At 37.5% G+C, this 12,320-nt stretch overlaps 1 protein-coding gene across 1 annotated transcript; it reads right to left on the bottom strand.

The window, feature by feature from the left end:
* Positions 1 to 9,213: 9,213 nt before the first annotated feature.
* Positions 9,214 to 11,184, bottom strand: LOC136268940 (uncharacterized). The gene is made up of 4 exons (XM_066064416.1): positions 11,000 to 11,184; positions 10,391 to 10,560; positions 10,185 to 10,341; positions 9,214 to 9,571 (listed from the first exon to the last, which is right to left on the bottom strand). Exons 1-4 carry the CDS (start codon positions 11,079 to 11,081, stop codon positions 9,531 to 9,533), a joined length of 450 nt encoding a protein of 149 aa, XP_065920488.1. The 5' UTR covers positions 11,082 to 11,184; the 3' UTR covers positions 9,214 to 9,530.
* Positions 11,185 to 12,320: the final 1,136 nt, after the last annotated feature.

Below are 12,320 nucleotides of genomic sequence, written 5' to 3' on the forward strand. Positions count from 1 at the left end.
GAGTAACTATCGTAGGAGTGCCTGCAGGTAAGGGCCATCGAGATATGACACAAAATCCAACCTGTGTAACAATTACACGATCGATTTTTATGAATAAAAAGCTATTAGTTTTCACGCCTACCAGTAACAGAATAATCAATGACTGGAATTCATTACCCAAATCTATTGTTGATTCTCCCTCTGTCAATGATTTTAAAACACTGCTGGACAGACACTACAGTAATTGCTTATTTGATTTTGTATAGTAATTAGAATAGCTAAGTACGTAATTAATTTTATTTATGGATGTACAGGCATAAGCCTTTATCCTTAAAATACAAATACAAACCGCTTAGAGCAATGAGCTGAAAATCGGTGTGTAGCTGGAATAATTATCATAGAAAGTCCTTGCAGTAGTACAGAAGAATCGGATTACATACTACTGAGTTATGATTCCAAAGCCAACTACGTGTAGCATATGCGAGATCGAGATACTCTAATAGAACAGTCACCCTAATAGAGCATTCAGCTACGTTTATAACTTAGTCCATTATAGAATTATATCACATTGCAAATTATTCTGTAGGGAGTTCAGCTACAACAGTTAATCTTATAGACAATTCACTACAAGCAAGTCACCCGGTAGAGAGTTCAGCTACAAATATGTAACATCGCTGTAGAAATTCAGAACATTATAAGTCACAATGAAGAGAATTCAGTTATAAACAAGTCATCTTGTATAGAATTCAGCTACACGCAAGTCACTGCATAGAGGATTCAGCTACAAAAAAAGCTACCCAGTAGAGAGTTCATCTTAGACTAGATCAGCTACAAACAAGTTACTTTATACAATGTTCAGCTACAAGTAAGTCACTCTGTAGAGAGTTCAGCTACAACCAAGTCACTCTGTAGTGCAAACAAGTCACCATGTAGCTGGAGAGTTCAGCAACCAATCAAAAAAACCACTCTGTAAAGAGTTCAGCTATACAAACATGTTATAACTCTATAGAGAAAGTTATGACTCCATAGAGAGATCAGCTACAAGACATCACCTTATAGAGAGTTCAGTTACAAAGAAACCACCATGTAGAGAGTTCATCTGCAACCAAATCACCCTGTAGAGAGTTCAGCTATGAATAGATCACCCTATAGAGAGTTCAGTTGGTTAAAGTCGTCCTGTAGAGAGATCAGCTAGAAGGATCACCTTGTAGAGAGTTCAACTGCAAATAAATCACCCTGCAGATAGTTCAGCTACAAACAAGTCACCCTGTAGAGAGATCAGCTACAAGAAGTTACCTTGTAGAGAGTTCAGCTACAAAAAAACCATCATATAAAGAGCTTAGATACAAACAAATCACCCTGTAGAGAGTTAAGCTATGAACAGATCATCCTGTAGAGAGTTCAGCTAGAAGAAGTCATCCTGTAGAGAGATCTGCTAGAAGGATCACCTTGTAGAGAGTTCAACTGCAAATAAATCACCCTGTAGAAAGTTCAGCTACAAACAGATCAACCTGTAGAGAGATCAGCTAGAAGAAATCACCTTGTAGAGAGTTCAGCTACAAAGAAACCACCATGTAGAGAGTTCAGCTGCAAACAAATCATCTGTAGAGAGTTCAGCCAGAAACAAGTTCACCCTGTAGAGAGATCAGCTAGAAACAAGTCACCCTGTAGAGAGATTAGCTATAAAAAAAAAACCATCCTGTAGAGAATTCACCCACCCTGTAGAGAGTTCAGCTAGAACAAGTCACCTTGTAGAGAGTTCAGCTACAAAGAAACCACCATGTAGAGAGTTCAGCTACAAACAAATCATCTGTAGAGAGTTCAGCCAGAAACTAGTTCACCCTGTAGAGAGATCAGCTAGAAACAAGTCACCCTGTAGAGAGATCAGCTATAAAGAAACCATCCTGTAGAGAGTTCAGCCACCCTGTAGAGAGTTCAGCTAGAACAAGTCACTTTGTAGAGAGTTCAGCTACAAAGAAACCACCATGTAGAGAGTTCGGCTACAAACAAATCATCTGTAGAGAGTTCAGCCAGAAACAAGTTTACCCTGTAGAGAGATCAGCTAGAAATAAGTCACTCTGTAGAGAGATCAGCTACAAAGAAACCATCCTGTAGAGAGTTCAATTACAAACAGATAACCCTATAGAGAGTTCAGCTAGAAACAAGTCACCGTGTAGAGAGATCAGCTAGAAACAAGTCATCCAGAGATCAGTTAGAAACAAGTCACTCTCTAGAGAGATCAGCTACAAAGAAACCATCCTGTAGAGAGTTCAATTACAAACAGATAACCTTATAGAGAGAAACAAGTCACCGTGTAGAGAGATCAGCTAGAAACAAGTCATCCAGAGATCAGCTAGAAATAAGTCACCCTGTAGAGTGATCAACTACAAAGAAACCATCCTGTAGAGAGTTCAATTACAAACAGATAACCCTATAGATAGTTCAGCTAGAAACAAGTCACCGCGTAGAGAGATCAGCTAGAATCAAGTCACCCTGTAGAGAAATCAGCTAGAAACAAGTCACAGTGTAGAAAGATCAGCTACAAAGAAACCATCTTGTAGAGAGTTCAATTACAAACAGATGACCTTATAGAGAGTACAGCTAGAAACAAGTCACCGTGTAGAGAGATCAGCTAGAAACAAGTTACACTAGCTGTAGAGAGATCAGCTAGAAACAAAGTCACCCTGTAGAGAGATCAGCTACAAAGAAACCATTCTGTAGAGAGTTCAGCTACAATCAAGTTACACTACAGAGAGATCAGCTAGAAACAAATCATCTTGCAGAGAGTTCAGTTGCGAACAAATCACCCTGTAGAGAGTTCAGCCACCCTGTAGAGAGTTCAGCCACCCTGTAGAGAGTTCAGCTAGAAACAAATCATCCTGTAGAGAGTTCAGCAAGAAATAAATCACCCTGAAAAGAGTTCAGCTACAAACAATGAGAGTTTCAGCTATAGTTCAGTTATGTAAGAAGTCACCTTATTAACTACAGTATCTAATCCAAAACAGCCAAACTGTAAAAAAAGTGTGCGGCCCTCAGAAAGGCTATGGTGAAAAAAGATGTGAAATCCAAGGTGGCGGCCAAGAAATGGCTGTGATGGTAGGTTAATGGTAAAAATTTTAATAACGACAATTCAGGTGAATTTTTGTGCCGCTTCACGAAATTTACCTGAATTGTCATTATTAAAATTTTTACCATTAACCTACCATCACAGCCATTTCTTGGCCGCCACCTTGGATTTCACATCTTTTTTCACCATAGCCTTTCTGAGGGCCGCACACTTTTTTTTACAGCTTGGCTGTTTTGGATTAGATTTCATTTCTTTTTGTATTTGTATACCCCAAAGCCGGCCTATGGCCAGCTTTGGGACTTTTTTAACCTATGTTTTTTTCTTTACTACAGGAAGAAGAAAAGATGAAGTAGATGTACTTTAAATATTTTATCAGTAAATGTACAAATTATATATACTGTATAATACATATGTGACCGGATTTGCGAAAAGGGGTCTTCCACACACATCCAATTTGCCAACTTTGACAATTGATAACTTCAGATTGGAAAGAGCTATTGCCTTGATATTTGGGCAGTGGTGAGCACCACTATAGCTGAATACATGGTGAAATTTTCAGGTTAATATGTACTTGAACACTGAGTTATGGTCTCCAACGTTTACGGAATTGGATGTGTGTGGAAGACCGCTTTTCGCAAATCCGGTCACATATATTGATTACAGAAATCTCCATGATGGTTTCTTTGTAACTGAACACTCTACAAGGTGACTTCTTCTAATTGCTCTCTCTACAGGGTGAATTGTTTGTAGCTGAACGATCTACAAGGTAACTTCTTCTAGCTGATCTCTCTACAGGGTGATGTGTTTGTAGCTGAATTTTGTATGGGTGATTTGTTTGCAGCTGAGCTCTTTACAGAATGGTTTCTTTGTAGCTGAACTCTCTAAAAGGTAACTTCTTCTAACTGATCTTTCTACAGGGCTATTTGTTTCTGGCAGAATTTTCTACAGGGTGATTTCTTTGCAGCTGAACTCTCTACATGGTGGTTTCTTTGTAGCTGAACTCTCTACAAGGTAATTTCTTCTAGCTGATCTCTCTACAGGGAGATTTGTTTGTAGCTGAACTATCTACAAGGTAATTTCTTCTAGCTGATCTCTCTACAGGGTGATTTGTTTGTAGCTGAATTCTGTACAAGTGATTTGTTTGCAGCTGAGCTCTTTACAGAATGGTTTCTTTGTAGCTGAACTCTCTACAGGGTGATTTGTTTGTAGCTGAAATCCCTACAAGGTAACTTCTTCTAGCTGATCTCTCTACAGGGTGATTTGTTTGTAGCTGAACTCTCTACAGGTGATTTGTTTGTAGCTGAACTCTCTACAAGGCGATACTTCTAGGTGATCTCTCTACAGGATTCCTTGTTTCTAACTGAACTCTCAACAGGGTGATCTGTTCATAGCTGAACTTTCTACTGGGTGATTTGTTTGCAGCTGAACTCTCTAAATGGTGGTTTCTTTGTAGCTGAACTCTCTACAATGTGACTTCTTCTAGCTGAACTCTCTACAAGGTGACTTGTTTCTAGCTGATCTCTCTACAGGGTGACTTGTTTCTAGCTGAACTCTCTACAGGTGATTTGTTTGTAGCTGAACTCTCTACATGGTGGTTTCGTTGTAGCTGAACTCTCTACAAGTTAACTTCTTCTAGCTGATCTTTTTACACTGCATATTTGTTTGTAGCTGAGTTCTCTACAGGGTGATTTGTTTGCAGCTGAACTCTCTACATGGGAATTTCATTGTAGCTGAACTCTCTACAATGTGACTTCTTCTAGCTGAACTCTCTACAGGGTGACTTGTTTCTAGCTGAACTCTCTACAGGTGATTTGTTTGCAGCTGAACTCTCTACATGGTGGTTTCTTTGTAGCTGAACTCTCTACAAGGTAACTTCTTCTAGCCGATCTTTCTACAAGGTGATTGAGTTTTTTGCAGCTGAACTCTTTACATGGTGGTTGCTTTGTAGCTGAACTCTTAAAAAGGTGACTTCTTCTAGCTGAACTCTCTACAGTATGATTTGTTTGCAGCTGAACTCTCTACGTGGTAGTTTCTTTGTAGCTGAGCTCTCTACAATGTGACTTCTTCTAGCTGAACTCTCTACAGGGTGACTTGTTTTTAGCTGATCTCTCTACAGGGTGACTTGTTTCTAGCTGAACTCTCTACAGGTGATTTGTTTGCAGCTGAACTCTCTACAAGGTAACTTCTTCTAGCTGATCTTTCTACAGGGTGATTTGTTTGTAGCTGAATTCTCTACAAGGTGATTTATTTGCAGCTGAACTCTCTACAAGGTGACTTCTTCTAGCTGAACTCTCTACAGAGTGATTGATTTTTTTTGCAGCTGAACTCTCTACATGGTGGTTTCTTTGTAACTTAACTCTCTACAGGGTGATTTGTTTGTAGCTGAACTCTCTACAGGGTGATCTGTTCATAGCTGAATTCCCTATAAGGTAACTTCTTCTAGCTAATCTCTCTACAGGGCGATTTGTTTGTAGCTAAGTTCTCTACAGGGTGATTTGTTTGCAGCTGAACTCTACATGGTAGTTTCTTTGTAGCTCTACAATGTGACTTCTTCTAGCTGAACTCTCTACAAGGTGACTTGTTTCTAGCTGATCTCTCTACAGGGTGACTTGTTTCTAGCTGAACTCTCTACAGGTGATTTGTTTGCAGCTGAACTCTCTACATGGTTTATTTCTTTGTAACTGAACTCCCTGCAAGGTGACTTCTTCTAGCTGATCTCTCTACAGGGAGATTTGTTTGTAGCTTAACTCTCTACAGGTGATTTGTTTGCAGCTGAACTCTCTACATGATGGTTTCTTTGTAGCTGAACTCTCTACAAGGTAATTTCTTCTAGCTGATCTCTCTACAGGCCGATTTGTTTGTAGCTGAACTCTCTACATGATGGTTTCTTTGTAGCTGAACTCTCTACAAGGTGATTTCTTCTATAGCTGATCTTTCTACAGGGTGATTTGTTTGTAGTTGAACTCTCTACATGATAGATTCTTTGTAGCTGAACTCTCTACAAGGTGATTTCTTCTATAGCTGATCTTTCTACAGGGTAATTTGTTTGTACCTGAACTATCTATATGATGGTTTCTTTGTAGCTGAACTCTCTACAAGGAAACTTCTTCTAGCTGATCTCTCTACAGGGAGATTTGTTTGTAGCTGAACTCTCTATACATGATTTGTTTGCGGCTGAATTCTCTACATGATGGTTTCTTTGTAGCTGAACTCTCTACAAGGTAACTTCTTCTAGCTGATCTCTTTACAGGGTGAATTGTTTGTAGCTGAACGATCTACAAGGTAACTTCTTCTTACTTATCTCTCTACAGGGTGATTTGTTTGTAGCTGAACTTTCTACAAGGAAACCTCTTTTAACTGAGCTCTGTACAGGGTGAATTGTTTGTGCTGAACTATCTACAAGGTAACTTCTTCTAGCTGATCTCTCTACAGGATGATTTGTTTGTAGCTGAACTATCTACAAGGTAACTTCTTCTAGCTGATGTATCTACAGGGTCACTAGTTTGTAGCTGAATTCTCTACATGGTGGTTTCTTTGTAACTGAACTATTTACAAGGTGACATCTTCTAGCTGATCTTTCAACAGGGTGATTTGTTTGTAACTGAACTCTCTACAAGTAAACTTCTTCTAACTGATGTCTGAACAGGGTGAATTGTTTGTAGCTGAACTCTCTACAGGGTGATTTGTTTGTAGCTGATCTCTATACAGGTTACTTATTTCTAACTGATCTCTTGAATTCTGTTCAGGGTGACTGCTCTATTAGGATGACTGCTCTATTAGAGTATCTCGATCTCGCACTTGCTACACCAAGTTGGATTTCGTGTTATAACTCCGTGGCTTTAAGTCTGATTCTTCTACACCATTGAAGAGCCTTTCTAAGATGATAACTCCATCTGTACAGCGATTTTCAAAGCATTACCCCAAGTGGTTTATCTAGTAGGCGTGGCAAGCATAATAATAATAATAATAATAAAATAAAAAAATAAAAAATTAGCTAATCTCGATTGCGTAATTGTTACACACTGTTGGTTTTGTTGTTGTATCTTCCTGGTATTTAGCTCGATTTCTTTCAAACCACAAAAGGTTTGAGGTTCAATAGTTAACCTATTCACCCACCGATTTTCAGCTTCTTCCCATACGCGGTTTACCCTGTAGGCGTGACAACATATTGGTGTTATTTTTCGTGCATAATCGCTCATAACTCTTTGCCTGTTTATGGTATTCCAGCCAAAGTTGGTACCGACTGAGATGCGCCTTTATACCCCCCTTCTGTGTGCCAAATTTCAAGGCAATCGGATAACGCGTTCGCGTTTTATAGCAGTTTTTGTAAGTGTGCGAAAAGAGGAAGAAAAATAAGAAGAAAAAAAAAAAACGAAGAAACTAAGCCAATTTTTGAAGTCGCATATCTCAGGAATGCCTGAAGCAATTTCGCTCAAATTTGGAATGTGGAGTACTGAAGTTGGAGGAAATGTACACAGCAAAATTTGTCTTGTTTCATCAAGGCAGCACAGAGCTACGGAGGTACGAAAATTGCGTTTTCTTTCTTCCTGTCAATATACTCACGGGGTTGCGCGCCGGCTTCTTGGGCCGCACGACACACTATCGTGTGTCTTGATATGATAATCATCGGGGTAGTTAAATATACAAATATTTCATCAGACAAAAAGCTATACACACTCCTTTGTTCCACAATTCCTGCAGTAAAGAAAAAACAAGTTAAAAGGAAGCATAAAACCCATATGGCCAGTTTTGTGGCTTGCAATACAAAAAGAAGTGATATCTAAACCAAAACAGCCAAGCTGTAAAAAAAGAGTGTGGCCCCCAAAAAGGCCAAGGTAAAAAAAGATGTAAAATCCATAGTGGCGGCCAAGAAATGGCTGTGATGGTAGGTTAATGGCAAAAATTTTAATTACGACAATTCAGGTGAATTTGGTGCCGAATCCTAGTTGAGGAGGTTCTGCAAATTCACCTGAATTTTCATACTTAAAATTTTTGCCATTAACCTACCATCACAGCCATTTCTTGGCCACCACCTTGGATTTCACATCTTTTTTCACCTTGGCCTTTTTTGGGGACCGCACTCTTTTTTTTTGCAGCTTGGCTGTTTTGGTTTAGATACATACTAACGTCAAGAGTCCATAATAACTCTTAATATGACTCTTGCTAACGTATTATGTAAAAGTTAGTTTCATCCAGCACAGCCTTTTATTATATTAGTGTTATAAGCTTCATGGTTATTAAAGTAACAGTGAATAATGTCCGGACCATTGTTTGTTAACTACTATATTTTTGGTTTTGTAAATATAATTTAGGTATGTCAGATGTCTCAGGAGAGTTTTTTAAGGAGGCACACCAATGACAAGTTTGTTATCTGGTGAGCTTGAGTGAAAAATTAAAGTGTGTAATTATATTACACTTGATGTTGACAATGTATTGCACAGGCAGCAGCTTATGCTGATTTGTACAGAGGACCAGGGAATATGATTCAATATTTCTAGTAGGGAGATTGCGGTTCCAATCATAGATTGTGCAAAGAAAAACTGACTTTCCATGAATTTTAGGTGGATGGAGAGGATAAATGTAATGCATGTTGCACAGTGTCATTTCCTAGTGGATTACATAGCAATAAGCTAGTACATGAAGTTATCATTTTTTAAATGTTTAATCATGTCACAATAGATTCTCTAGTAGCATTCCCTGCCATGATTTGCTGTCTGAATTTATAGTGTGGTGGTCCCAAATGTTGATGATAAAGGCCTTATATTGCTGGGAACGACATTTGTGTACTATAAAACTGTACTGCGAAAATATGTATGTGTAGCCAATGTACACATCCTCAAACTAGTACATAAATAAATAAATAAAATCCTTTATAGTAAATTTATAAACTGTACTCCATTAATTTTATATTTGTGTTTAACACATTTGGAAGAGTCAAAGTGTTTAATAATTCACTAGCACATTGTTTATCAGGATGAAACGTATACAGTAACACAGCTACCTTTCACAAAGAAGCTATGGAAAGAATTGTTGTGAACTATTCTTGGAAAATACATCCAAAAACATGTATCACAATTACTCTACATATACATTTCAAAGTTTGCAGTTTCATGACAAGTATGATAGTAAAAATTATATATGTTGCAAACTAATGGCATGATCTCTATACAGTTGAAATATAGGCACATATCAAAATATGGCCTAACTTACTGTTGAAGTCTCTTAATTCTATTGATTGTGATACGGTCTCTGAATTAGTTTATGGAATTTTTACAACACAAGTGTACAAGCCATTGTCATCTTCAGTAAGGTAGGAAAAGTGTAGTGTACTAGTGCAACCATTGTCATTAGCAGTGTTGGTCACATTTCTCCTATCATCATTCACAATTGTTGTGTCATTTATCATCCACTATATCTGCACTTTACTGGGTATGCCACTCACAGTAGTTGTGTTACATTGTAGTGACAGTGGATTACCCACTATTCAATCATCAAGGACTGCTGCACTTACATTAGGAGCAGGAACTAAAGAAGAATAATATACAGAGATGATCAGCACATATATGTGTGTGTGTGTGTGTGTGTGTGTGTGTGTGTGTGTGTGTGTGTGTGTGTGTGTGTGTGTGTGTGTGTGTGTGTGTGTGTGTGTGTGTGTGTGTGTTCATACTGTAAAAAACTTTTGGTCATGTAATAAGGTCCAATAAAGTGCGTTCTGTTAAGAAGAGATTTACAATACTATGTATTTTGAATGTGTGCATGATCTGCACAGGAAATTGAATATCCTCCCCATATAGCTACAGGGGTGTATAATAATGTTACAGTAGAAAGTAACTTTAGTTGTATGCATCATTGTGCTTTGGGGATTAAAACTGATACCCTCTACCTGATTCTGTATACTGATTCTTTATTTGCTGAGTATTGGAGCCAAATACACTGTGCATGTAAGCAACCTATCATGACATAGGACTTGGGAATTTTGAGTGTGATTGCACTTATGTAACTTATAATAATGGAAGAGAGAGTATCTAACTGCGATATGGGTTATCATTATTTACTCTTGCTTATAGGTAATAGCTTCGTATTAAGGAAATTTGATATATTCAAATAGTTACCTGTGAAAAAGACCACAATTGCTTACTTGAAAAGGTACAACTTTCTGTAGCACTCAGAGGTCTTGAAAATGGATCATAAAAGTCAACAATAGTAACTGTCACAGAGCATGACATCTCACTGACTGGAACTAGAAACTTCCATCCACCATTTAAGCCAGTACTTGAGAAGTATGGACATGCACTCTGTAGAATTACAATGTAATAACATTCATTGCACATGGTTAGCACATACATTTCTTCCGTATCCATTGGAGCAACTAATAGAAGCTAGGCAATTTTGAAGGCAGAAGATGATATCATCTGGTGATTGATCTTTTGTTGGTTGCCATGTTACATTCACAAGATTATCAGACATTGCAGAACCATTTTCACACTTCAGATTGACAAGTGGTTTTGTGAATGCTTCAGTAAAGAGCAACCATGTAATAATATTATTATATTCACAGGCAAATGGTATATACTATATGGTGAATGCTTCTGTAAAGAGCAATTATATATACGTAGAAGAATTGTGTTGCAATTGAGTAAAGGAGGAAGACATGCATGTAGACTCACAAACAGCAATGCTTGTAGTACGTAGGATGCACTATTAGATTGTGACGGTAAAATAGATAGTTTCTAACTATGACTATGAGTGACTATTTGAGACATATCACCATGCATGCATGTAGGCACCTAAGCATCTGAAAGAGTATATATCCATTAATCACAAGTCACCAAACTAAAGAATCTGGCACCTTTAGGTTATAACTTAACATAAATGGATGCAGTATGCTATACATTGTAATATACAGACATATGCAAAGTATATAAATGTATTATTATTGTTGCATTTACTTACCTGCTGTACTAAAGGTGTACACAAGGACAAGTATTCCTGTTAATAATGTATTTGTCATTTTCCTACAAATAAGAGATAGCATTAGTAACTGTTATCATATCTTATACAGTCACACTGTAGCTAACTACATATAATACACTAGCATCTGCACACTTATAAACAGCACGTGTTCTTTAGATGAGTATCTAGCTGAATCACTTTGCAAACCAAACTACTGTAGTTCAGATTTATGTACTTGTGCAAAATTTCTTGCTTCTTTATATAGTCTGTGACTATCCTACCAACTGGGTATATGTTAAATGGTATTACTCTGGTTGTACAGGCTACTTGTTACCCAGCAACTTGTAAAATTCTTTTATGGTGTAGCTAGATAGCTACAGCAGGATGGTGTAACTAGATAGCTACAACAGACTTGTTAAGATCAGCTTTTAATTGTATAAATTAGAAGCTATGAGTCATTTGGTCTTTTGATGAGTAGCTAGTATCTTATACCTCAAGGACTCGCTTTTGCATTTCAGGTGTATAATTTCCCTGGGCTAAGAGGAATTCACACCAGCAGTGATTGTGAAGTGCTACTGCACTCCTGAATAATACCAATATGACTGCTGTAAACCAGCAACTTGTATATAAACCATAGTATACAGCAGATGGACCAATACTACAAACACTAAAAGAGAAACATATACATCAGGGTTTCAACACCTTTGTAAGGTCTAATTCATGACATTTTTGTCTTAGTGTTGACTGTTGTCATACCCATGCATGACCAGAATTCCAAGTACTACAGTGCTGAGATACAAAGTTTTCTTTAAATGGATTACATAGCTAACTAATTAATGTATAAATGGTTATGACAAAAATATTTATAAACACATGATAGGACCTACCAGTACAGATATGTTATTAAATCAGAAGGATATGACTATAAATGATGCACATATTGATGTCAACTTATCAGTCCTTGTTATTAAATGATTGCATACCACATGTACAGCAAAAATAGCGTTCCAATACTACCAATTCTAACCCCATCTTTATTCAGTATTGGAACAACTATTTTAAAAACTCCCTATAACGAGACAAAACAAACCACAAATCTATAAATGACTCTAATGTTACTCACTATTCGGGGCTATGGTCTGTTTTTGTTTGAGCCAAGGTAGAATTTTTGGAATTTTAGTTCAAACACCTAAACATAGACAGAATAGATACTTTCCAAAGAAGCTAAACTATACCTATAGTCATATTTCAGTATTTGTGATATCAACTGTATAATAGCTATCCTCTATGATCAAAGAGCTTGGTGAGCATGTTAATTGCA

This window comes from Dysidea avara, chromosome 10, assembly GCF_963678975.1.
Source record: "Dysidea avara chromosome 10, odDysAvar1.4, whole genome shotgun sequence".
Lineage (NCBI taxonomy): Eukaryota > Metazoa > Porifera > Demospongiae > Dictyoceratida > Dysideidae > Dysidea > Dysidea avara.

What these genes read in the sequence shown, in the direction of transcription:
- LOC136268940 (XM_066064416.1), bottom strand. Translation starts at nt 11,081, where the DNA reads ATGCTATCTCTTATTTGTAGGAAAATGACAAATACATTATTAACAGGA. An exon ending in GTACACCTTTAGTACAGCAG is followed by an intron (nt 10,561 to 10,999) that starts GTAAGTAAATGC and finishes TCTTTACTGAAG; the next exon opens with CATTCACAAAACCACTTGTC. An exon ending in AGAAAGTTGTACCTTTTCAA is followed by an intron (nt 9,572 to 10,184) that starts GTAAGCAATTGT and finishes ATTCTTCTTTAG; the next exon opens with TTCCTGCTCCTAATGTAAGT.